The sequence below is a fragment of the Bidens hawaiensis genome, unplaced genomic scaffold (genome assembly GCF_021521415.1).
Source record: "Bidens hawaiensis isolate Kalapana, Puna unplaced genomic scaffold, B.hawaiensis_p1.1 tig00013119_1, whole genome shotgun sequence".
Lineage (NCBI taxonomy): Eukaryota > Viridiplantae > Streptophyta > Magnoliopsida > Asterales > Asteraceae > Bidens > Bidens hawaiensis.
The window spans coordinates 205,622-232,076 of NW_027492108.1; the positions used below are offsets into that span (position 1 = coordinate 205,622).

The following is a 26,455-nucleotide window of genomic DNA, read 5'->3' on the forward strand; positions in this document are numbered from 1 at the left end:
CATAAGTTGGTTGCCTAATTGACTCTCTATCTAACTTACATTATATATGTTAAACATTACATACAATTGTATTAGTTGGTTCTCGTGTTTTTCTATTGAAAAAATGTAATGAAGACGTCCATATATATTAAATAGTATGAGGTAGAATGTCATTTAAAAATAAGTTTTGGACTAACCTTTTTAAATGATTTGATTTATGTAATTTGAAGTGTAAACTAAAGCATAATCTTTGTATGCTGGTTATAAACCCTTAAAACTGTGAGGTGAAGTTGATATATCGAGACGTTTATTACAAATTAGTATGTACAAATAATGAGTTGTGAAAGCTGCTGTGGTGTAGTGGTTATCACGTTTGCTTTACACGCAAAAGGTCTCCGGTTCGAACCCGGGCAGCAGCAATTTAATTTTTTTGTTTGATATTTGTTATCATGTTTACTTTTATATTATTAAAATTTGATAACATAAGTTATTTTCTCTTTGTTGGTTAACCGCCTTGTTAGTCAAGTATATGCTAGTTTCAGAAGGCCACGAAATATATATGTTGCTTGGAATTGGGCTAGCCAACAACTTTAAAAGCTTTTAGATAGTCACTAGTTGCCAAGAGCTTTTGTTAAAACTTATGCCCAAGATTATTGTAGGGTTGCAACTTGCAAAGGAGCCGTATCATGTCACTTGCGATCTACTCTATATTGTCTCGGTAGAAGCTTGAAACAAGCCGGACTATAACAAACTAAAGTTAAGTTTTCACCTATTGAGTTTGACTATCATGAGCCTAGTCCAACATTTTAATTATGTACATATAATTATTTTTGTTTTAATCAAATTGGATATATCGTTTTAATCTTTATATAGTATTTGCATTTTATTTAACAGTCGAATATTTTCTAAAATTAGTTATAACTTATAAGGTCATTAAGTTCAACCAATAAACCAATAAGACAGTAGGTTGAATAATTGGTCCAGTTATAAAAACATTGTTTACACAAAAGATAAAACAGATTAGTTTCAATCAAAGTTTGCCAAATCCCAAATGGTTAAATTGTTCCAACTTTGGTTCTATATTTCAAAGGAAAAGTAGAAAGAAATATTTTGGATACAAACAATACAATGCATTGAAATAATCAAATTAAGCATTCCACAAGAGTTGGAATCCTAATGATTTCAGTTTCAGTTCTTTGTACTTAGATGTCCGGACGAGCTAATGAATAAGTCTATCATTCTGCTGGTGAAAAATGCTTTTTCCATATGTTGACTTAACTAGCTCCACAAGTAAAGGAAACTGCAACAAGCAAAATAAACACACGGGAATGCTCGTCGCTAGAACAAGTGGAGCCGCGACCCATGAACCTTTATTTTTAAGCACGAGTGCAAGAGCCGAACTGAATGCAATCATAGTTGCTGCTATCGACATAAATAAAGATAGAAGTCCAATCGTCAATTTTTTTGGTAATGCGTAAAGGAAGTCATCTTCTGCGTATCGAGAAGTAAGAATCCCTAAAAACATCAACACTGAAGTTGATGATGAAAACAATGCAAGTGCATCTGATAGGATAAAAAGCATAAATGCGTTGCGGGTTAGGAACATTGGGTTGCCATCATCTTGATTTCCGCCTGGGAGAGTAAATGCAGCTGCAAATGCCATTGTTATTATGAGAGCTGCTACCACAGTACATGAAGATGATGTATCTTTCATCCATTCTCGCCCATCTTTAAGTAAACCTTTATGGGCATCAGTGAAAACCATTCTTGGTGTTTATTAAATCATAATTAATATAGAATTACTTAATGGGTTAGGTTTGTATTTTATGTAATTGTCTTGTACTCAAGTGTAACTTATCATTCTATTTATACCATGTGTATCCTCACTTTGAGGATCATCAATTCATTCATATGGTATCATCCGCTCAGGTCCTTCTCCCCCCATTAACTCTCCAACCTATCGATTCTCCTTCCCCTCCTCCTTACATCTACTTTTCTTTTTACCTTCTTCCCCACCATGTCAACCTCTAAAATTTCCGATGAACCTCTGTCCATGACCGCCCTCCTTCACTCCCTCAAAATTCAGTTATCATCAACTAATTTCCTGCAGTGGAAAAGTCAAATATGGTTGTTGTTGTTGGATCAAGATCTCATCGGTCATATTGATGGAACTGAGGCAGCCCCGCCGGAAAAATTAACCGCCGATGGCAAAACCGTTGCCGATCCGCAGTACACCGCATGGAAGGTTGCCGATCGTCGTGCAGTCATTCCTATAAATTCCTCTCTGTCTGAAGAAGCGGTGTCTGTCACTGTTAGCCTCACCACCGCGAGGGCCATCTGGCAGGCACTTGAAGCCGAGTATTGTAATGCCTCCGTTGAGCGGGTTTACAATCTTCGTGATAAATTACGCTCACTTGTCAAAGGATCTAGTTCTGTGGCAGAATTTGGTCGTAAGTTTAAAGGGTTATGTGATCAACTATCAGCTATTGGTCATGCCGTTTCGGATACCGATAAGTTATATCGGTTCACCGCTGGTATCGGTGTTGATTATATTAGTTTCACTTCTAATATCCGAGCCACTCGTCTAGCCCCTTCATTCCAAGACTTGTTTGCTCAGGCCGAAAGCCATGAGGTTCTTCTTCGTGAGCTTCAGGGACAAAACAGTCCTACTGCAGCGTTTGTGGCTCAATCTTCCCGTCATCCTCGTCGTGGTGGTGGTGGACGGGGATACAATCGTGGTTACCGCAACTATAGAGGAGGTAGAACTAACCGTGGTGGTCGTGGAAATCATGGTCCTCGTAACAACAACAGGAACTCCTCTGGTACTTCTAACCCATGTCAACTCTGTGATCTCCATGGTCATGTCGCTAGTTCGTGTCCTTCCCATGTGTCGTACCCCGCCAGTGAAGCTCATCTTGCAAATGTTTTTCAGGCTCAATGTCAAGTTAATCCAAACAATGCAAGTTGGTATGCAGACTCCGGGGCTACCGATCATATGACTCAATCTACTGGTAATATTCATGACATTATTTCATGTAATGGCAAAGAAAAGGTAACTTTTGGGGATGGCAAGTCTCTGCGTATTTCTCACAGAGGACACAAACTATTGACAAAAATATTCATCTTAAAAATGTCCTTATGGTCCCTCGAATCACCAAAAATCTTCTTTCTGTCTCTAAGTTAACTATGAACAACAATGTTGATATGCTTTTTTCTCAACCAAATTTCTATATCCAGGATCGGGGAACGAGGCAGGTCTTAGCTCAAGGTCGCTGTGACAACGGGCTTTATGTGTTGAATCAAGATCATCTTGCCTTAAGTGTTGTCTATACAAATAAAGCATCATATGAATTGTGGCATAACCGTTTAGGACACGTGTCGAATGATGTTATTAAACTATTAAATAAAACGGGATCAGTGCAAGTCACGTCCATTTTGCCTAAACCTATTGTTTGCTCTTCTTGTCAAATGTCTAAAGCACATAAATTGCCGTTTGATCTTAATCCGAAACGAGCACTCTCTCCTCTCGGCTTAGTCCATTGTGATTTGTGGGGACCGTCACCTATCACCTCTCATGAAGGTTATCGATATTATGTTGCCTTTGTTGATGATTTTTCCAGGTTCACATGGCTATATCCGCTACACAGCAAGGCAATGTTCGCGACTATTTTAACTACTTTTATCACATTTGTTCAAACTCAGTTCTCAAGAAAAATCAAGGATTTCCAAAGTGATGGTGGCACGGAATTTTTTAATAATCAAGTTAAAAAGATATTTCAAGACAATGGAACATTTCATAGGCTCTCGTGTCCGTACACTCCTCAACAAAACGGACGTGTGGAACGTAAACATCGTCACATTGTCGACACCAGGCTTGCCATGATGTTCAATGCTAAAATACCCTATTCATATTGGGTTTGTAACATCCTAAAAAATTTTAATGATGAATAAAGGAAGTTATGTTTAGTGATTTCGCGTAATTAATTAATATCGGGTAGGGGGCGGGTCTTGGACGTGGATTAATTGAGATGGGTTAAATGAGAATGGGATTTCAAGGATATAAATACCCCCAAAATCCCAAAATATCTTCATTTTCACCAAACTCCCTAACACCCCAAAACGCACACACACACCACACACATACCGCAGCCGGCCGGCCGAGCCAAGGGAAGAGTCGGGCAGGTCCGAGAGAGAGAGATTAGTGTACTAGCAAGTAAACGAGATCCAAACAAGCCCAAAAAGGTATGATTCTCTTTGAAGTTTAAAGATCCAAGCTTTTTAGTGTATAAGCGACCGAAAATGGTCGGGAAGCGTAGTGGGTGATATTGAACCATGGCAAGGGTGTTAAAATCGCTCAAAATGCTGGAAAGAAACCGAACAGCGGCTGTCTGGGCAACTTCGCCTGCATCTGGGCAACTTCGCCTTCAAAGCGATGAACATCGCCTGCAAGCTAAGTTCGCCTGATGAACTTCGCCTGCAAGCTAAGTTCGCCTGATGACAACTTCGCCTAAAGCCAAGTTCGCCTGATGACAACTTCGCCTAAAGCTAAGTTCGCCTAAGGTTTAACTTCGCCTAAAGCTAAGTTCACCTAAGGTTTAGCTTTGCCTAAAGCTAAGTTCGCCTAAGGTTTAACTTCGCCTAAAGCCAAGTTCGATTAGGAAGTAAACTAAAAATCTAATGAAAAATGTGTTAAGACAGTTAATGGAAATAAAATTTTTCCAAGCTGACCTGGCAGCTCGACCCCAGCCAGGGGCTCTGCCCCTTGGACCCTGCTAGGGGCTGCCGCCCCTAGACCCCGCTGCCAGGGGCGCTGCCCTCGGACCCCCGTTCGTTGTGGGTCATATAAAGATAGACATACATTATGAGAAGTGATAGTTAATTGATACGTATACTTGTTATACAGTCAGTCGTGCACAACTGAAGAAAGGAATTACGATTAACGGTGAACGTAACCGTGTTCAGGTGAGTTTCTAGCCCCATTCCTTGTTATGTTTTCGGGGCTGTGTGCATACTTGATGTGTTGTTAATACATTTATCCTAAGTGATAAGTGTATGCCCTATGTGATATATGTGTTATGTAAGAATGATTGCTTGATGGTACGTGAACGATCTTCGGATATTGCACGTACTTTCAGGTTGTAATGCTATGTATAAGGTAAGTATAATATGAATGATTATGCGTATGAACGTGATAGAGATAATAAAAGAAGGAAATAATGATGTATGGTCGTATGGTTACGAAAAGGGTACCGAGCCCTAATAATACTCGAGGTATGATGTATGGTTGTATGGCTACGAAAAGGGTACCGAGCCCTAAAAATACTCGGGGTATAATGTATGGTAACGAAAAGGGAATCGAACCCTACTAATATTCGAAAACTAGGGACCAGACCCTTATAATATCTGTGATGTTAGGGACCAGACCCTTATAATATCTGTGATGTTAGGGAATCGAACCCTTCTAATATTCGAAACTAGGGACCAGACCCTTATAATATCTGTGATGGTAGGGACCAGACCCTTATAATATCTGTGATGTTAGAGAATCGAACCCTTCTAATATTCGAAAACTAGGGACCAGACCCTTATAATATCTGTGAGGTTATAGGGCGAAAGGCTCTTTAAAACGTATGATTATGTATGTAAAGAAAGTATGAAGGTAACAATGAAAGTAAAAGCACTTAAGTGTGTATGAAAGAAAGTTAAGAGGTTAAGTATGAAATGTAAAGAATGTATTGTATGATTATGTGATTAACTAGAACTCACTCAGTGTAGCTGACTTTTGGTATGCACGCAGGTGAGTAGGATGAGACAGCGGGCTTGAGCGGGGACACATGGCAGAAGAATAAGAGCCTGGCATCTGAAGACTTACGATGTTTTAATTTTAATGTTTTAATGTGAAAGACAAAGGACGTTTTGAGACAAGTTATGAAATATTGTAATGTTTTATGAAAGTTTTATATTCCGCGTAAATGTTTTAATTAACTCTGATATTTAGAACTGTGTTTATGAGTAAATCCAACACGAAAGTAGGGTTACCGGTAACGGGGCCTTACAAGTTGGTATCAGAGCAAAGTTCAAGAGATTTAAGCATCCTACATGCTTAGACTCGAACAGAGTATGGGATATAAGTAAGAAATGAAAGAAGATGCCAGTCCAAGAATGCCATGTGTCGCTCAAGCAAGATCAGTAAAGGTAAATTGTATAATTAAATGATATATGTTAATGAGAAAGAAAATATATGTGAACAAAAGGGATAGGAATAATTGATTGTTGATTTGACTAATTGCTTAAGTAGAACCAGCACAAATGGACTCATAAAGGGAAGTGTATAGGACACGGAAAGCAATGTGATCAGCTAGTCACAGCTGGCCACTATTATTACCTGTTAGCCTTGCTATCCTTGTACTAAATAGTTTCTTGAATGATGATGTTTGTGTTTTCCCTTTTAGAATACGATGGCTGGAGCTGGAGACATTGTTGGAGCTGGAGGTCGCACTGGACGACGCGGCAGGCCTCGTCGTGTCCAGCAACCTTCGGTTGAGACCGCTTCCAACACTGAAGCTGAAGGAAGCGCAGCGGGAAGAAACCCGGAAAACAATGAAGGAGTTCAACTGGATCCTGCAATTCAAGCAGCTATTGTTCAAGCTGTAGCCACTGCTGTGAAAAATATTACCCCGGGAAGGTCTGCTGGAAGCCGTGAAAGAACTATTGAAGGGGCAGGTGGTAATGGTAGGAAGGATGACGAGAGGGAAAGGGGTGACTCAAGTGAGGTAAGGTCTGTGAAAGATGATGATGGGAGGAAGGGCCGAGGCGGTTGCAACTATAAGTCCTTCAAAGGTTGTGACCCGCCTAAGCTGACTGGTTTAGGAGACGCAATCGCTACTCTTTAGTGGATAACCGCCATGGATAAGGTTATCCGCATTAGCGAGTGCCGTCCCGATCAACCGGTAGGTTATGCTACTCAATCATTCGAGGATGAGGCTATGTATTGGTGGGAGAGTGTGGAGCAGAGGAAGACCCGAGAGGAGATCAAAGAGATGAAGTGGAACGATCTGAAGGAGTTAGTAATGAAGAAGTTCTGTGCTGACGCCGAGGTTGAAAGGGCGGAGATGAAGTTCCTAAACTTGAAAGCTGGGACGATGACACATCGTGAGTACACTACAGAGTTCAATCGAATGTCTAGGTTGGTACCCGATATGGTCAGCACTGAGGCTAAGAGAATCAAGTGTTATGTGAGAGGATTACCACAGAGAGTCCGCATGTTAGTCAGGACAAGTAAACCTGCTACCTTCGATTCTGCTGTCGAACTCGCAGAGATGGTCTATGCAGACCTGGCTGCGGATGATGTGGTGGTGGGAGACGAGAAGAAAGAGAAGAAATGGGCCGCTCCTGCTAAACGACCCGGTACTCAGTTATGGAACCCCAAAGATAAGAAGCAGAGAGTGTGGGAGAAGATATCGTGTAAGACCTGCGGAAAGATGCATGGTGGTGAGTGCAAGTGGGGTAAAAGTTCTGGTGTTTGTCTCAAATGTGGAAAGGCTCACGGTGGGGAATGCCGGATGGGGTCTAATGTGTGTTATAAGTGTGGGAAGGTAGGACATTATACCAATGAGTGCAGTGCAAAGCCAGCATGTTACAAATGTGGCAAGACAGGCCACATGGCGAGAGAGTGCACAGATGGTGAAGCTGGAGGTAGTGGAAGGAAGAATGCCGATCAAGCTAGGCCAAGAACTAGAGCCTACATGCTGACCCAATAACAAGCCAAGCAGATTCCGGATGTCGTCACAGGTACGTTTCTAGTGAACGGTGTTTCCGCTTCTGTATTATTTGATTCGGGCGCAAACAAAAGTTTCGTAGCCACACCATTTAGTAAACTAGCTAAAATGAAATGTTGCCGAGTGTCTGAAACTTTTGTAGTAGAAACCGCCAGTGACACTTCAGTTAAAATAACAAAAATGGTTAAGAACTGTAAGATAGAATTGGAAGGACATGAGTTCCCGGTTACCTTGTACGTTATGACCTTGGGAGGGTTCGATGTGGTTTTGGGTATGGATTGGTTGTCTGAGTTTGAGGCTCAGATACTATGTAAGAGTAGGATGATAAGGTTAAAGTCATTGGATGGTAGTGCGGTAACGGTTTATGGTGATAAGGAAAGTTCTGGGCTTAATGTCATTTCGATGATAAAAGCCGAGGGTTTGCTAAGGCGAGGGTGTCGTGCCTACCTGGCGTATGTCGTCAACGCTGCGGCCGAGACGAAAGAAATGAAAGATGTTCCTATTGTACGCGACTACCCAGAAGTATTCCCTGAGGATCTTCCGGGGTTGCTGCCGGAGCGAGAGATAGAATTTCAGATAGATTTAGTACCAGGAGCCCAACCTGTCGCGAAAGCGCCTTACCGTCTAGCACCGTCCGAGATGAAAGAATTGATGTCACAACTGCAAGAACTCCTCGACAAAGGTTTCATAAGACCGAGTGTTTCCCCGTGGGGCGCACCAGTGTTGTTCGTGAAAAAGAAGGATGGAAGTATGAGAATGTGCATAGACTATCGTGAGTTGAATAAGCTTACGGTAAAGAATAGATATCCGTTACCAAGGATTGATGATCTGTTTGACCAACTGCAAGGTTCAAGTTGGTTCTCACGAATAGATCTCAGATCAGGCTACCATCAGCTGAAGGTGAAGGAGGCAGACATCCCTAAGACAGCGTTCCGAACGCGGTATGGACACTACGAGTTCCTCGTAATGTCATTCGGTCTAACAAATGCTCCTGCAGCATTTATGGACATGATGAATAGGGTGTGTTGGCCGATGTTGGATAAGTCGGTTATCGTCTTCATTGACGATATATTGATTTATTCAAAGGACGAGTCTGACCATGCTGAGCATCTGAGAGAGGTATTGGAGACTCTGAAGAAAGAGAAGTTGTATGCCAAGTTTTCGAAGTGTGCGTTCTGGTTAAGAGAAGTGCAATTTTTAGGTCACGTGATTAATCCGGAAGGGATTACCGTGGACCCAGCTAAGATTGAAGCGATAACGAATTGGAAGACTCCGCAGAACCCGACTGATATACGAAGCTTCCTAGGGTTAGCTGGCTACTATAGGAGATTCATCGAAGGTTTCTCCAAGATAGCCGCACCGCTGACCGGTATGACCCGAAAGTCGATAGTATTCAGTTGGGAAAAGTTTCAGGAAGAAGCCTTTGAAAAATTGAAGAAGAGACTCACGCAAGCTCCAATCCTTACTCTACCCGATGGTGACGAGGATTTCGTTGTTTGTGCTGATGCTTCGCATCAAGGATTAGGTTGCATGTTGATGCAACGAGGGAAGGTGATAGCTTACGCGTCTAGACTGTTGAAGGTCCATGAAAGTACTTATCAGACGCACGATTTGGAGTTAGCAGCTGTAGTGCATGCTCTTAAGATATGGAGGCATTATCTGTACGGTACTAAGTGCACTATCTATACAGATCATAAGAGTTTAAAGTACTTCTTCGAGCAGAAAGAATTGAACATGAGGCAGAGAAGATGGTTAGAATTGATAAAGGATTACGACTGTGAGATTAAGTATTACCCCGGTAAAGCTAACGTGGTCGCTGATGCGCTAAGTCGTAAGAATGAGGAAGTCCTTACAGCAGTGAAGTCATACAAGTTAATCATGAACTCAAGTCTTTTTGAAGAAATCATCAAAGTGCAGTCAGAAGTGTTAGTAGACGAAGGGTTAGTAAAGAAAGAAAGGATTTATGGCCAGCAAGATGGGTTGATGGAAAACACTCATGGAGTTAAAACTAGGTTCGACCGTATGTGGATCCCACACCATGGTGATCTTAGAAGTCGAATCTTAGATGAAGCTCATAAGTCAAGGTACTCAATCCATCCTGGAGCTACAAAGATGTACCAAGACTTGAAAAGAGATTACGGGTGGCCAGGAATGAAGAACGATGTAGTGGATTATGTTGGTAAGTGCTTAACTTGCTTACAAGTCAAAGCCGAACACCAAAAGCCTTATGGGAAGATGCAACCGCTAGAGATACCTGAGTGGAAGTGGGAACACATCACCATGGATTTCATAACTAAGCTACCTCGTACAGCTAAGCAACATGATACCATCTGGGTGATTGTGGACCGTTTGACCAAGAGTGCTCACTTTCTGCTCATACGAGAGGCCATCTCGTCAGAAACGTTAGCAAGCTTGTTCATCAAGGAAGTTGTAACCAAGCATGGAGTACCGTTATCGATCGTGTCCGATAGAGATACACGGTTTACTTCGAGGTTCTGGAAGAAATTCCATGAAGCTATGGGGACGAAGTTGAACATCGGTACGGCGTATCATCCTCAAACTGATGGACAGTCTGAAAGGACGATCCAAACCCTTGAGGATATGCTACGTGCTTGTGTTTTAGATTTTGGTGGAAGTTGGGATGATCATCTGCATCTGGCAGAGTTCTCCTATAAAAACAGTTACCATTCAAGTATTGGTATGCCACCGTTTGAGATGCTTTACTGTAGACGATGTAGAACCCCGGTGTGTTGGGGTGAGATTGGTCAGAAAGAAATGGGAAGCCTAGAAGTGGTTCAGGAAACGTCTTCAAAGTTCGATCTGATCAAAGCAAGATTGAAAGCCGCGCAAGACAGACAAAAGTCTTATGCAGATAAGCGGCGACGACCAATTGAGTTTAACGTAGGTGACTATGTGATGCTCAAGGTCTCGCCTTGGAAGGGGATTATCCGTTTTAGGAAAAGAGGAAAGTTGAGTCCGAGGTACATTGGACCGTTCAAGATTGTATATCGTGTGGGTGAAGTAGCTTATAAACTGGATTTACCCGATGAGTTAGAAGGAATTCATTCAACCTTCCATGTTTCTCATCTGAGGAAGTGTCTAGCTGATGACACGTCTCACGTGCCATTGATGGATATTGAGGTTGATGAACAATTGAACTACATCGAGCAACCGATAGAGATCGTTGATCGCAAGGAAAAGCAGCTTCGTCACAAGATTATACCTTTGGTAAAAGTGATATGGAAACATCGCAAAGGATCGGATGCTACTTGGGAAGCCGAGGATGAGATGCGCAAGTTTTACCCTAGTTTGTTTATGTAATAGTTAGGTTTCGGGGACGAAACCTCTTTAAGGGGGGAAGACTTGTAACATCCTAAAAAGTTTTAATGATGAATAAAGGAAGTTATGTTTAGTGATTTCGCGTAATTAATTAATATCGGGTAGGGGGCGGGTCTTGGACGTGGATTAATTGAGATGGGTTAAATGAGAATGGGATTTCAGGGATATAAATACCCCCAAAATCCCAAAATATCTTCATTTTCACCAAACTCCCTAACACCCCAAAACGCACACACACACCACACACATACCGCCGCCGGCCGGCCGAGCCAAGGGAAGAGTCGGGCAGGTCCGAGAGAGAGAGATTAGTGTACTAGCAAGTAAACGAGATCCAAACAAGCCCAAAAAGGTATGATTCTTGATCTTTGAAGTTTAAAGATCCAAGCTTTTTAGTGTATAAGCGACCGAAAATGGTCGGGAAGCGTAGTGGGTGATATTGAACCATGGCAAGGGTGTTAAAATCGCTCAAAATGCTGGAAAGAAACCGAACAGCGGCTGTCTGGGTAACTTCGCCTGCATCTGGGCAACTTCGCCTTCAAAGCGATGAACTTCGCCTGCAAGCTAAGTTCGCCTGATGAACTTCGCCTGCAAGCTAAGTTCGCCTGATGACAACTTCGCCTAAAGCCAAGTTCGCCTGATGACAACTTCGCCTAAAGCCAAGTTCGCCTGATGACAACTTCGCCTAAAGCTAAGTTCGCCTAAGGTTTAACTTCGCCTAAAGCTAAGTTCACCTAAGGTTTAGCTTTGCCTAAAGCTAAGTTCGCCTAAGGTTTAACTTCGCCTAAAGCCAAGTTCGATTAGGAAGTAAACTAAAAATCTAATGAAAAATGTGTTAAGACAGTTAATGGAAATAAAATTTTTCCAAGCTGACCTGGCAGCTCGACCCCAGCCAGGGGCTCTGCCCCTTGGACCCTGCTAGGGGCTGCCGCCCCTAGACCCCGCTGCCAGGGGCGCTGCCCTCGGACCCCCGTTCGTTGTGGGTCATATAAAGATAGACATACATTATGAGAAGTGATAGTTAATTGATACGTATACTTGTTATACAGTCAGCCGTGCACAACTGAAGAAAGGAATTACGATTAACGGTGAACGTAACCGTGTTCAGGTGAGTTTCTAGCCCCATTCCTTGTTATGTTTTCGGGGCTGTGTGCATACTTGATGTGTTGTTAATACATTTATCCTAAGTGATAAGTGTATGCCCTATGTGATATATGTGTTATGTAAGAATGATTGCTTGATGGTACGTGAACGATCTTCGGATATTGCACGTACTTTCAGGTTGTAATGCTATGTATAAGGTAAGTATAATATGAATGATTATGCGTATGAACGTGATAGAGATAATAAAAGAAGGAAATAATGATGTATGGTCGTATGGTTACGAAAAGGGTACCGAGCCCTAATAATACTCGAGGTATGATGTATGGTTGTATGGCTACGAAAAGGGTACCGAGCCCTAAAAATACTCGGGGTATAATGTATGGTAACGAAAAGGGAATCGAACCCTACTAATATTCGAAAACTAGGGACCAGACCCTTATAATATCTGTGATGTTAGGGACCAGACCCTTATAATATCTGTGATGTTAGGGAATCGAACCCTTCTAATATTCGAAACTAGGGACCAGACCCTTATAATATCTGTGATGGTAGGGACCAGACCCTTATAATATCTGTGATGTTAGAGAATCGAACCCTTCTAATATTCGAAAACTAGGGACCAGACCCTTATAATATCTGTGAGGTTATAGGGCGAAAGGCTCTTTAAAACGTATGATTATGTATGTAAAGAAAGTATGAAGGTAACAATGAAAGTAAAAGCACTTAAGTGTGTATGAAAGAAAGTTAAGAGGTTAAGTATGAAATGTAAAGAATGTATTGTATGATTATGTGATTAACTAGAACTCACTCAGCGTAGCTGACTTTTGGTATGCACGCAGGTGAGTAGGATGAGACAGCGGGCTTGAGCGGGGACACATGGCAGAAGAATAAGAGCCTGGCATCTGAAGACTTACGATGTTTTAATTTTAATGTTTTAATGTGAAAGACAAAGGACGTTTTGAGACAAGTTATGAAATATTGTAATGTTTTATGAAAGTTTTATATTCCGCGTAAATGTTTTAATTAACTCTGATATTTAGAACTGTGTTTATGAGTAAATCCAACACGAAAGTAGGGTTACCGGTAACGGGGCCTTACAGGGTTGAAGCTTTTAGCTCAACGGTATACATTATTAATCGTCTTCCATCTAAATTCTTGACGACAAATCTCCATTTGAGCATATGTTCGGCCACGTTCCAAACTACAATAATTTCCGCACCTTTGGGTGTCGAGTCTTTCCGTATCCTCGAGATTATTCGGAACATAAGTTGGCACCGCGTTCATTACCGTGCATCTTTATTGGATATGCAACCCAATATAAAGGATCTCGGTGTTTAGAACCCATCTCACAACGTGTGTACATCACGAGTGTGACATTCGTCAATTTCGGGTCACTTTTATTATGTAAACCCGACCCGTTTGTAACCCGAACATTTCAAATATATAAAATATTGGATCTTGTCATTTAAAATATATAAAATATATAAAATATTGTTTTTTTATATTATGCATTGTTTGACCATTTAAACATACCCATTTTTATGCAAACCATAAAAGAATCTTTATACCCAACCCTTCACTCCTTCCCTATATATACACACCCATCTTCTTCATTTTACTCTTGCTACATCTCCAAAAAAACTCTCTCAAACTCCATAGATTCAAGGTTGTTATTTCTTATGTATTTTTTGAAGTTTTGGCTTCTCAAGTCAAACTAACTATAGTCTTTCATTCTAACTTGTTCATCTAACATTACTAACTCTTGAATATGGTGGTACAACATATATATAATACACACCCCTTGTTTCCTTTATTTGTTACTTCACCGACTTTGGTTGGTTAAGTTTCGAATGTCATAAGGCAAGGCTTCATGGAGGACTTCGTGTTCTTGATATATATTTACACACACATAACTTATTATACATATCACTTATGACTAACTTCTAACCCTTTAGTTTGTTCATCTTATTTACAAGTTCCATGGTGTGGGTTTGTATAAGACTAACCTCGGTTTAACCGAAACTAGTCCAAACCGGAAACCGAACTTTTGTTTACTAGTTTTGTTAAAATAGTTGTTTAAACATGTTTATTGCTAGATTTGAGTTTCAAAAATCATTTTTACAAGTTCTTTGATATTAAGCATATGGAATCCATCTATGAACTCGTTGGGAGATGGAAACCGAACTAAACCGAAACTTTTGCTTAAAAGACTTGTAGTTAACTTTTTTTGTTGTAAAATTTAAGTTTTCTTCATTTATAAACCAATATACAAGTTCTATGATATTTGGGCATGTAGAAACCATCTATGAACTATTTGTGAGATGGAGACCCAACTATACCGACTTTTACTCGCTTAAGACACACAAGTGTGTTTTTAGTTATCAAGACTTGTATATTTCTTTAAAAAAAATAGTTTACAAACTGATTTTAATTATTTTTCTTAAGTACTTGGAATAGTTGGATCCAACTTGATCTCATAACATAGTTTGGACCGACAAAACCGAACACTCGCTTAACGTGCGTTGTTAGTTCTAAACAATAGATCTACGTACTTGGTTAAGTGTTAGTATGTTTTAATGAGTTATCTCATAACAATTAATATTTTGGAAAGTTGACTTTGGGTTCGACCATTTGTCAAAACCCGAACCGACAACCCGAACACTCGTTAAAAACCCGTTTTAGTATCTTTAGCCTAATGGAACTTGCATTTTAGCATTTTCCCCACCTTATTACTTAACATTGGTTAAGTAAATATTAAGGTTAGATACTTTAACCCGGTTTTGAGCAAACTTACATTTTTTAAAAGGGTTATTATTATAAATTCTTAATAGTTACATTTTAAACCTTGAACTTTAATTGATTAGTTTTTGCAACAATTATTTTATTTAAAGATCTTCAAGACAACCTTTCTAAATCCAAGACTTTCTTTTATTTAGGCTTCATACGTTAAACTCGTCGTTCCGGCAAATCTCCAAATAATCAATCTTTCAAGTTTATTACTTGAACGTGAGTAACTTCATACCCCGTTTTCTATCTTTTATTTTGGGGGTGACATTTCAACTTATCTAAACTAAATGTTTTATAATTGGGGTCTTAAACCACAAACGTTGTTGTATACCTTACTTGAATAATTGCTCGATTTGGTGTTCTATGCTTATTTGACTATGTGTTTATCGCTTTTGGATGGTGGAACTATAAATCCTAGACCATTTGGCAACCCCTCATGGCAAGGTGTCGTTAACGTAATGCAATTAACGATAACTATAAAATCCTAAACTATTTGGCAACCCCTTATAGTTGGGTGTCGCTAACTTGTTAGCGTAACTATTTATCCAAGTTTATAGCTATTATTTATGGTTTTGTATACTAGTTTTGTGGCTTTTCATACTATATATCTATTGTTCAAACTTATGAATTGCTCACCAACCTTTGTGTTGATAAACTTTATTTTATGAAATGTTACAGGTTTGCATCTAGGTTGATTATGGAGTTCGGTGAAGAAAACATCACAAATACCGTTAGGATATTAGCAAAAATGAACAATATTTGATTTGCTATATTTTGTTATATTTTGTTGTATTTGAGTTATGAATATTTGGTTATGTGACATTTTCGATGTTGTGAAATGAAATGAGTTTGTTAAATATTGTCGCTTTAAATAGTGTCATGCGCTTATGAGCAATCGTTGCACCCCGGCATGTTCCGCCGCCTTTGGTCGGGGTGTGACAACGAGACACGCCACTTTTGATGAATCATTTTTTCCATTCTCAGGAGATCTATGCTCAAAAAAAAATATTAATCTTGAACTAACAACTTTTGTTGAAAATTCATGGACAGGCTCAGCTACAAATACACCACCTCCAAACAACAAGCATGTTACCAAAGTCCAATATTCTGCTCCATGTGGCCTCTGTTCCGATGATTCGAATGGGCCTCCACCATCAAACAATTCTCAAGAGCAGTCCACCAGTTCTGAGCCAGACAATACGCCGCCATCGAACAATTCTCCAACGGCTGCTACTCCAGATCACCAGACTGAGCCGCCAGCACCCACGACGCCAACTCCGCCTCCGCCGCTGCCTCCATCAACAACTGGTCATCACATGACGACTCGTTCCAAAGCCGGAATTTTCAAACCTGTTCATAAACCAGATTTTGTTCACACACAACATCACAGTCTCTATGCTGCCCTCTTTGCAAAAACAGACCCGGCGAGTTTCAAAATTGTGTCTACTCAACGGGAATGGGTTCTGGCCATGCGGAAAGAAATTAGTGCTCTCCATCAAAACAACACTTGGACCCTTGTCCCCAGACCAGCAAACACTAATATTGTTAGCTCGAAATGGATTTTTCGTACTAAGTATCTATCGGATGGCACAATTGATAGGCACAAGGCTCGTCTAGTTGCTTAAGGGTTCACTCAAGTTCCAGGTCTTGACTACTCACAAACGTTCAGTCCGGTGGTTAAAGCTTCTACTATCCGTATTGTTTTATCATTGGCTGTCATAAATGGATGGAAACTTCACCAACTCGATGTCAATAACACATTTTTACATGGTGCTCTTCAAGAAAAAGTGTACATGGAACAACCGCCTGGGTTCATTGATCCACAGTTTCCAAATCATGTTTGTCGTCTCAACAAAGCCTTATATGGCCTAAAACAAGCGCCTCGGGCCTGGTTTCAACGTCTCAGTACGTTCCTCATTCAGAATGGATTTTCATGCAGTCGTGCTGATCCATCTCTATTTATTTTCAAGAAAGATTCATGCATCATCTATTTATTGGCATATGTGGACGATTTAATTATCACTGGCAACCGGGAAAATATTATATCCTCTTTCATCAATAAACTCAACTCCGAGTTTGCTACAAAATACTTGGGAAAATTAAGTTACTTTCTTGGTCTCGAAGTAACTCACTCACAAGGTCAACTATTTCTCAGTCTATCAAAATATGCTAGCGACATCTTAGAACGGGCTAATATGTTACATGCCAAACCGGTGGCCACTCCCCTTGCGGCCAACATTGTTTTTACTTCCACAGGAGAGACGTTTGGAGATCCCACCTTATACAGGTCCTTGGTTGGCGCTCTCCAATATCTAACTATCACTCGTCCCGATATCTCCTATGTCGTAAATCAAGTAAGTCAGTTTCTGCAAAATCCTACCACTGAACACTATCAACATGTCAAACGCATACTCAGATATGTTAAAGGTACCATTGATTTTGGGATCACCTTTCGCCGCACAACTCCATCCAACATTCTTGGATATTCAGATGCTGACTGGGCTCGTTGTATTGAAACATGTTGATCAACCTACGGATACTCAATCTTTCTTGGGGGCAACCTTGTTTCATGGAGTGCCAAGAAACAACCGAGTGTAGCTCGCTCAAGTTGTGAATCCGAGTATCGCGCTATGGCCAATACCGCTGCTGAAATTGTTTGGGTCACTCATCTTCTCAGGGAATCACGCGCTTCCACCAGATCGCCCCACCCTACTGTGTGACAATCAAAGTGCCATATTTTTAAGTCAAAATCCCATTGCTCATAAACGTGCTAAGCATATAGGCATCGATTACCACTTCATTCGAGAACTTGTCTCCTCGTGTAAGTTACACACAAAGTTTGTTCCTACCAAGCTCCAAGTGGCTGATATTATTACGAAGAGTCTCCCAAGACCTCAGTTCGAACTCTTCCGAGACATGCTTTGCCTTGGGTCACCACTATCTCGCTTGCGGGGGGATATTAAATCATAATTAATATAGGATTACTTAATGGGTTAGGTTTGTATTTTATGTAATTGTCTTGTACTCAAGTGTAACTTATCATTCTATTTATACCATGTGTATCCTCACTTTAAGGATCATCAATTCATTCATAGTGTTTGCCCATTTTTGTTTAAAGCTTCTTCATAGGAAGGGTCAACAAATTTTTGGACTTCCTACACAAAAAGACGTGAAGAACAAATATTAACTTAGTATTATATATGTGTTTTGATTCCGAGTCTCTCTTGAAGCAACTTTTTTATCCACTGTCCACTAAGATAGATGTATAGTTTGCTTACATCTCGCTTTTCTCAGACACTACTACAGGTGTCCAAAATGCTCGAACCTGATTAACCCGACCCGAACAAATTAATTAGGGTCGGGTTAAATAAGGTCAAAATTAGTATTAATCAGGTTAACCTATTAGGGTCAGGTTTCTAGTTTGTTTATAGAAAAGATTCGGGTTTCGGGTTAACCCGATTTAGTTAATTGCAATGCATGATAACCCAATTTACTTCCCCCTAACATTGATGCATATATATACGATTGATTGTGAATCGAAAGTTAACAACTAAGTCCAGTTCTTTGCTTTATAAGTTATCAAAGGGTTAAATAAAGTTTCTTGTACAATAATTATAAAATTAGGTTAGATCCCATAATCTTTCTTCTGCAATTCAATATTTTTTGACTGGTTGCTATTTCATTGTGTATATTTTTATTATAGTTTTTCACTTATAATACTGTAGACTGTAGTTGTACGCTTGTACTACAGTATAAAGTCTTCAATAGCTTAAATGTATTATTTTTAGTGGTCCATATCCGAAGCAAGCTTATTAGGTGGAGAATTTATTTAATAATTTTATAAACACAAACTGCTTGAGGGTACTTAGAGTATCTCAACTAACCCAACCTCACTAACCCATAACCCGACAAACCCGACCTTAACAGGCTCGGACTGCGTGTTAGTTTTTTTTTAAAAGAAAAACCCGAATAACCCGAAACCCGATCAGGTTGACTCGATTAACACCCCTAGACACTACCAGTAAGTGCGCTATAGGTGTCATTTTATTGGTTATGCTTATATTAAAGATCTAGTCGGGCTGAAGATTCAAATTTTTGTCATTTTGTTGATGAAACTTTAAATGCAAATTGACAAAAATTCTAGACACTCCTCCGATCTAGTTAGATTTCACTACAACAAAAATCTAATGCAACCCCTGGAAAATGTCGCATCAAACTTGAAAAAGTTTTCTTGATGCATAAAACATCCTTTTACCAAGGTTTGCGTTTGGTAGAGATGTGCATGGGTCGGTTTTGGGCTCAAACCTAACCGAAAATATGTTTCTTGAATTTGTGAAAGCCGTCCAGTTGGGGTTCGGTTTAGTTTATTCGGTTGTACTATTTGGGCCTAAATCTTTTTGTTAATTATTAATTAATTGATTATTATACATTTGAGCTAAAATATTTGGGTGCCTCTATTAATTTTCTTCTTATAAATTACTTAAAAATCATAATTAAAAATGAAAATTCATTAATTTGGTTCGGCTGGGTTTTAGTTACACACAAAAGCTAAATTGAACCGAAAGTTTGGTCATTTTAAAAAGAAAAAGAAATATGATGATCACCTGAAACCATTGAATCTCGCGTTGCATTTGCAAAGCTGCACCTGTGACAACATTAAGACGATGAGGCGGAGCTAACTTTCCAGCCATATGTAATGCATTTTCATGTGCTATTGCCATATGTATTTTATGGCGAGACATTTGGTACACAAGATTGTACACTCGTTCTTGGCGTTGCTTGACTGCTTCAAGGATCAAAGAAAACCTATTGGCATTGTACCAGATTAAGCCTGGGTAGGTTAATATGCATTCTTCGATAAGCTCATGAGTCCCATATCTGACAGCAATAGGTATCGCAGACCCTAAAATCGTCCAAGCTTTTTCATGGCTGACCTTTTCTATAACAATTCTGCAAATACTTTCTACTAGTAACCTGCTCAGATTATTATTTACTTTAATATCATGGATATTCTTGATTGATGGAGCTACATTTACAAAACATGTATAACGTCAAAAGTTAGATGGCACTTATACATAACCATAAACACACGTTGTAACTATAATCTATCACATACCCATGGATCTAAGTGCGCTCCATAATCCAACAGTAAACTGCCATGGAAAAAATGTTCAAAAATAGTAAGTAGGCCGCTGATCTTGACTCTTAAGTCTTGATAGTATCATATCTACAAAGACAACATCTCATGGGAAACTTCATACGAATCGTCTAAAAGATCAAACACTTCCCTTGAGATTGTGTCTTTTTACACGTTTCCTCCGATATATGCCACATGACAGCAAATATGTAATATCGTGATAAAAGATATATTACATTATGTAATATAAACAGTTAAATATATGTAATACAACAATATTATATATATTTAATACAACATTACATATATGTAATATCATTATTGACATTTTTTTTAAATTTTTTTAAATTTGGTAAAGAATAACAACATATAAAAAGAATAAAAGAAAAAATATATATTTGTTTAATTTTAAGTTAAGTTTTCACGGATTCTTTATTATTTCTCTATTTTTTATAGATGATATATCTCTCTATCCATCTTAGTTTTCTCATGCACATCTGTTTTGTTTTTTTCTTAATTACACATATTTAATTTTTTTATACACGAATTTTTTTCTCCTATACATCTTCAATTTCTTCTTACACATATTTTTCCGTCCTACACATCTTCAAATTATTCCTATGCATAAACAAAAAAAAGATATATACCTATTTGAAAAAAAAAATTGAGAAAAAAAATTTGATGATGAAGATTCTATATATTAGCCTAAAAATACCATAATTTTAAAACATTTTTTTGTATAAATTTTTTTATCTTTTTTTAATGATGATAATGACGCTATAGTTTAGCTTAAACACCATAAATTAACATATATATAGTGGGTGGGATCAAATAAAAACTTTTCTTAAAGAGAAAACTTAAGAACTTTTAAATAATTGTTTTTAACTTTTTTTTAATTTTTTTTGTAGTTTATATTTTTTCCACTATCCTTATATGTTGATATTGTTCCACAAAAACGAAAAAAAAAAATCTCGTTGGTAATCTCATCGGAGTAATACACATGTTTAATAGTGTGCATTGCACATATGTAAGAGTGATGTATTGCATAGAATAAGACACTACTATACATATTTGATACACACTATTGTATATATGCACTATAAGACTAATATACACATCGAATACACATTATTACGTATGTGTAACACAACATTAATGCACATGTGCACTACATCGACTTTAATTATTATTATTTTTTTGTATTTTTTACATATAATATAACACTACTACACATATACAATACAAACATGTTTAATATATACAATTAAACACTATTGAACATAAAAATACATAGTAATACACATGTGTAATACAACAGATCGCACAATAATTATACTAAATCATAAATTGTAGCTAATAAATCTACCTAAACTACTTGTTATTTATTTATTTAAAAAACATCTCAAAATATCACACTTCTCTTATCAAGAAACACTTCTGAAATGAACATAATCCTCTACGTGCGTGTGTCTGTGTGTATTTGAAAATTATATATAAAAATTCCAAAACGATTGATCCTGATTAATCGCTATTCGCTAGTCATCGCCCAACCACCCGGCTGGCTAGCGAGTTCTACAACACTGGATAATGAAGCATGTGACAACGCCGGCGGTTGCATCAACGAAATATCTAGGGGTTCGGATGGTGGCAAGGTGTTGGGAGTGATGGCGAAAGTAGAGGCAGTACAAGTGTACAGAAGGGGGGATGGTGATTGTGACAAAGATGGTGGGTGTGGTGATAAATGTATTTGATATATCTAAATTTCAATAAAATTCTTTTAGCAAGTTTGATTCTAAATCAAATTCAATGACAGATTCCATTTTTTATTTCAAACAAAGTTCCGACAAGCAATGGGAGCCTAGAGTTCCATGTTGACATGAATATCATTTAGTAATACATAAATGGTTTAAATGAAAGAAAAGTAGAGATTTATACCTTGTTAAAAATCCTTGACAAGGTTTTGACTTGAGTAGCCCCTTCACTCTTTGTAATAGGTATCACTTGCACCAAACAAACACATGATATATCAATAAATAAATAAATAAATAAATACCTATAGGTGATAATCAAGACACATGCCTTTAAAAGTTAAATTGATTTTAGATATAAAACTACACATATTTTTACTTTGATCAACTCACATTATATAATTGTTCAGAAAAAAAATGATGATTAAATGAAGCTATATTATTAGATTTGTTAATTTTTATGGATCCAATTAGGATAGCAATACTTGTGACCACCGATCATTGTGTATCTCCACCACCTATTCTTTGGTGTTCACCACCTCCACTATCGTCACAACCTCCATTGGTGCCACCACTACTGTAGTCAACAAATGTGATACCTTCATCCACAGCGCCCCGACGCCACCACCATCGTCAACACTGGATGAGGCTTTGTAATACATGTTCAATTGACATAGACCCGTCAGGGTCGGTTCCGAGAATTTAAATACATCGGCCGAGTCGTAATAAAAAGGCTCATATAACTTAAACAGACTATGAATAAAAAAAAGTTTTGCACCAAATATATTTAATATTCTAGATTCGTACCTAAAGTGACGGAACTTTTAATTGAACATTTTAGTTGAGGAGCCGAAAATATTACAAAAGGAAAACAAAGAACATAAATAAAAAAAAATCGAGCTCTTACATGGTTAATAATTTGGTTTGGGCTATGAAAGAAGATATAACTAATTTGGGATTTTTACTTTTAAAATTTTTGAGAGCATAACTGACCAGTTAAATACACATAATATTACTTAAATTAAATGGGCTAAAATCTAGGTTAGTGGAACTAAAATATTTTAACTAGAGTGTTAAAAATTGCTCTTTTTTGCATCAACATGTAAATATCAAGGTCATATGATTAAGTATTACTTTCTTACTTTCTTTTGTTCATTAAAAAATAGAGTAAGTCATATAAATGTATAACCTGTAAAGTTAGTAGACTGATATAAAGTTAACAGACTAATATAGAAAATAAAATAATTGGATAGAATTAGAAAAAAAAAGCCATTAATCATATTAAATCATTTAGTAATAATTAATTATAAGTAAATTTAAACCTTTGGTAATAAAAACAAACTAAAAATAAATTTACACATTCAAAAAAGGTATATGCATAAAGTGACCGACGAGTTGTGTCATAGATCATCAAGTTTCAATTAATAAAATATTAATTTTCTTTTCAAGCAAGTGTCATCTTCTTCATTTCATTTTCTCTGTAGCTCATCTCAACAAACTTCCACCATTATAAAATTTTTTTTAAAATATATGAAAAAATTTCAGGCCCCTAAAAATTGTGTGCCCTGGCCGGTTGTCCGGCTAGCCCTATCCTAGAGCCACCCCTGAGACCCGTGTTCTCTAGTAACATGAGGATGAGACATCAGGAATAGTTGGGATAGCTCAATGGTAAAGCAGAGGACTGGAATCCTCGTGCCACCGGTTAAAATCTGGCTTATATATATATATATATGTCTTTTTTAGCATGATTACGAAAAACATATATGGGTTTGAGCGTAATTGGTTTTAACACTGAGCGTTTTTGTAAAATGGCTTTGAGTGTGATTCACATACTTGTTGTACGTTAAGTGTTTTGTACGATAACTTTACCCTATATGTTTGTGTGTAATGCTACTTACTATTCTTAGAAAACTCCTTATTTTTATTTGAACTCTTTTCATATACATATACATATACATATATATATATATATATATATATATATATATATAAGTTTTCAAATAAAAAACAATTATTTTGTGAGAAGTGTAAAAATGCTTTAAAATAAAGCATATCACATAAATAGGACATTATACCATGTAAATAGAAAACTGTAAGATTTTTAGTAACTACTAATCCCAACCACTAGATTCAAGGGTCTCGATCTATTCTTATGTTTATCACAAAACTATTGTTTTTTAAATTAACATTACCCATATAGGTTAGGATAAAATAAAAACCCAATTGAATAGAGAAATCTCTAGAAACTCATTTTTAACCACATGTTTTTAATTAAAGTTTGAATTATGTGATCCACAATTAAAGTTAATAAAAATATCAAATAAAATTACATTCTCTTCTGAAAAAACATGTTTAAAAGTAAAAACAAATTGTAAAAAAATAACAAAACAATTTTTTCTCGATATTTTGTATTAAATGTAACAACATATATTACATATGTAATAAAAAGAAAATAAAAAGTGATGTTACATAGGGTTTTTCACAGGTTTTCAACTCTAATAGATTTTCATTATATTTACATATCTTTCACCCCCACCATCTCGCCTCCATCTCAATCACCTTTGTTGTTGTGCTCATCACTGCAGACACCACCTTGTCACCGCCCTCATAATCACGGTGTCCACCTTCACTCTCTTCCATTGTGGTCGTCAAAAAAAAAATAGGTAAACTTTATTTTATATTATTTTTTAAAATGACTCATTTCAATGCATGTTGCTTTTGGCAAAACCCTTTACAACCCAAACCAAGTTGTTATTTTCTCAGAAAGTACAAATTGTTTTCGTACTCAAACTTTTTGTGACACGTCACTCCAACCCACCCCGACCCGATTAGCTTTTTACTCGAACTTTTTCTGACCGGTCAACCCGATCAGCTCAATTTACTAGGCTTTAGCCTAAAAAGTGTAACCCAAAGAAACCATACACGTAATTTGTAAAACAAAAGTAGTTTAAAGGAAAAGAATATTTACATGAGTAGATAAATCGTCCCCAAAATCTAAGGGTGCTTCCACTTGGAAAAACTTGGGGCTTTTGAGCTAATATCTGCAAAGCCGTATGGTTGTTCCTATCTTTTTCCAACACAATGTCCGGGTACATAGCGATTATATCTAAAGCCACATCTGCACGGACCACCAACATTTGATTAATTCATAATTAAATCAATTTTTTAAGAGAAATTATTTAATTTCAAATAAAATGATCCAATTACAATAAAGACGTAGATAAACGGGCAACAAGCTGCGCGTCACCCCCTTATGAGTGGCAAAACCGATCCTACTGAAAACAAAATTATCGTCCTCCGGAAAGTTAACGAACAAATTAAATTAATGTACAAGTTAACGTACAAATTAAATTAACGTACAAACATTTGATTAATAATAATAAGGAAAAGTTAACGTACAAATTAAATTAACGTGTTAACTTTGAGAATCAAGCAGTGTAATTATATTTACAATTAGTGTAATTATTTAATTACATCATAGTGTAATTACACTATGTTGTATATATAATTACACTACTTAAGTTTTACAGTTAACACGTTAATTTAATTTGTATTTGATCCAAACCTATAATAATTGTTTGATCTTAATTACCGTAGAATCCAGCCATAATTGTGAGAGTAATGAGATCTCCGCCAGCAACTCCGGTGTATGGACTGACACCTTCTTCCCCAGGAAGCAAATCAGGAGTGACAGTAAACAAGTACTTAAGCACCTCCTTATTTCCATGCCAGACAGCCATTCTCAATGGCGTATTACCGGCTTTGTTCCGAACTCGTGTCTGCTCAGGGCTTTGTTCCACCAAAATCTTTGCAGCCGTTGTATTTCCAAATTTAGCAGCGTGATGGAGCGGGCTGTTTCCGTACCAATTCATCTCAAACAACTTATCCTTGGCTCCGATGGCAACGATACGTTCCACTAGCTTCTCCACGAAACGATGGGAGCGGTCCGTCCCAGCGGCGATGTGTAACGGCGTCTCCCACCAGTATGTTATCCGTTTTGTCATTAGTTCTGGTTCTCGATCGAACATATCACTTACGGAGTCCCAGTCGTCATGCAATGCAGCTTTGTAAATCGGCAGATCGCTTATTATGTAATCGTAATTAGCCATGGAATTTGTATCGAATACCAATCTCCTCTAGATCTCGAAATTAAGATATGCAATTTGATGACTTCAAGTCAACTTGGAGTATACTCAAAAAAAAAAAAAGAAAAGAAAAAAAAAAGCAACGGTCAGCCTAGATTGTTTTTTATGCCAGACTTGACTTTTCAAAAATACGCGGCTTAGTGTCTTTCCAAGAAACATAAGTGAATTTGGTTTTATTAAAATATGTGGTCCTGACGTTTTTTCAAAATTGTTTTTATAAAGTAGTATATTAATAAAATATGTTTTTATTTTGTTTTTCCCTTTACGATGTTTAAGACAGACACTTTTTATAATAGAAGACGGAGCATCCATATGGATAAAGTATATGGTTTATAAACCACATGGGAACATCACCCCACCTCATGTGGGTAAGGTGCCGAGCATGGCTTCATTTCATAGTAAAAGTTTGTCACATAAAATTGATTCATTGTTGATCATTGA

At 37.8% G+C, this 26,455-nt stretch overlaps 2 protein-coding genes and 1 non-coding gene across 3 annotated transcripts in view; 1 reads left to right on the forward strand and 2 right to left on the reverse strand.

Annotated features, from left to right (window-relative positions):
• The window catches only part of LOC143543393 (protein NO VEIN-like), a 286,208-nt gene that overhangs the window by 201,292 nt on the left and 58,461 nt on the right, over nt 1–26,455 (reverse strand). The gene's annotated exons all lie outside the window — the stretch shown is intronic.
• On the forward strand, nt 326–398 carry TRNAV-UAC (transfer RNA valine (anticodon UAC)). Its single transcript has one exon. It is a non-coding gene; the product is annotated as a tRNA-Val (tRNA).
• On the reverse strand, nt 1,035–26,017 carry LOC143543391 (uncharacterized). Its single transcript, XM_077035725.1, has 7 exons — nt 25,462–26,017; nt 24,838–24,987; nt 22,057–22,121; nt 20,101–20,137; nt 19,589–20,010; nt 18,079–18,139; nt 1,035–1,749 (listed from the first exon to the last, which is right to left on the reverse strand). Exons 1-7 carry the CDS (start codon nt 25,976–25,978, stop codon nt 1,199–1,201), a joined length of 1,803 nt encoding a protein of 600 aa, XP_076891840.1. The 5' UTR covers nt 25,979–26,017; the 3' UTR covers nt 1,035–1,198.

Coding starts and splice junctions, on each gene's coding strand:
- LOC143543391 (XM_077035725.1), bottom strand. CDS start 25,978: ATGGCTAATTACGATTACATAATAAGCGATCTGCCGATTTACAAAGCT. Junction 20,011..20,100: donor GAGCGCACTTAGATCCATGG/GTATGTGATAGA, acceptor TTGTAAATGTAG/CTCCATCAATCAAGAATATC. Junction 18,140..19,588: donor GCGAGATTCAATGGTTTCAG/GTGATCATCATA, acceptor CTTTTTGTGTAG/GAAGTCCAAAAATTTGTTGA.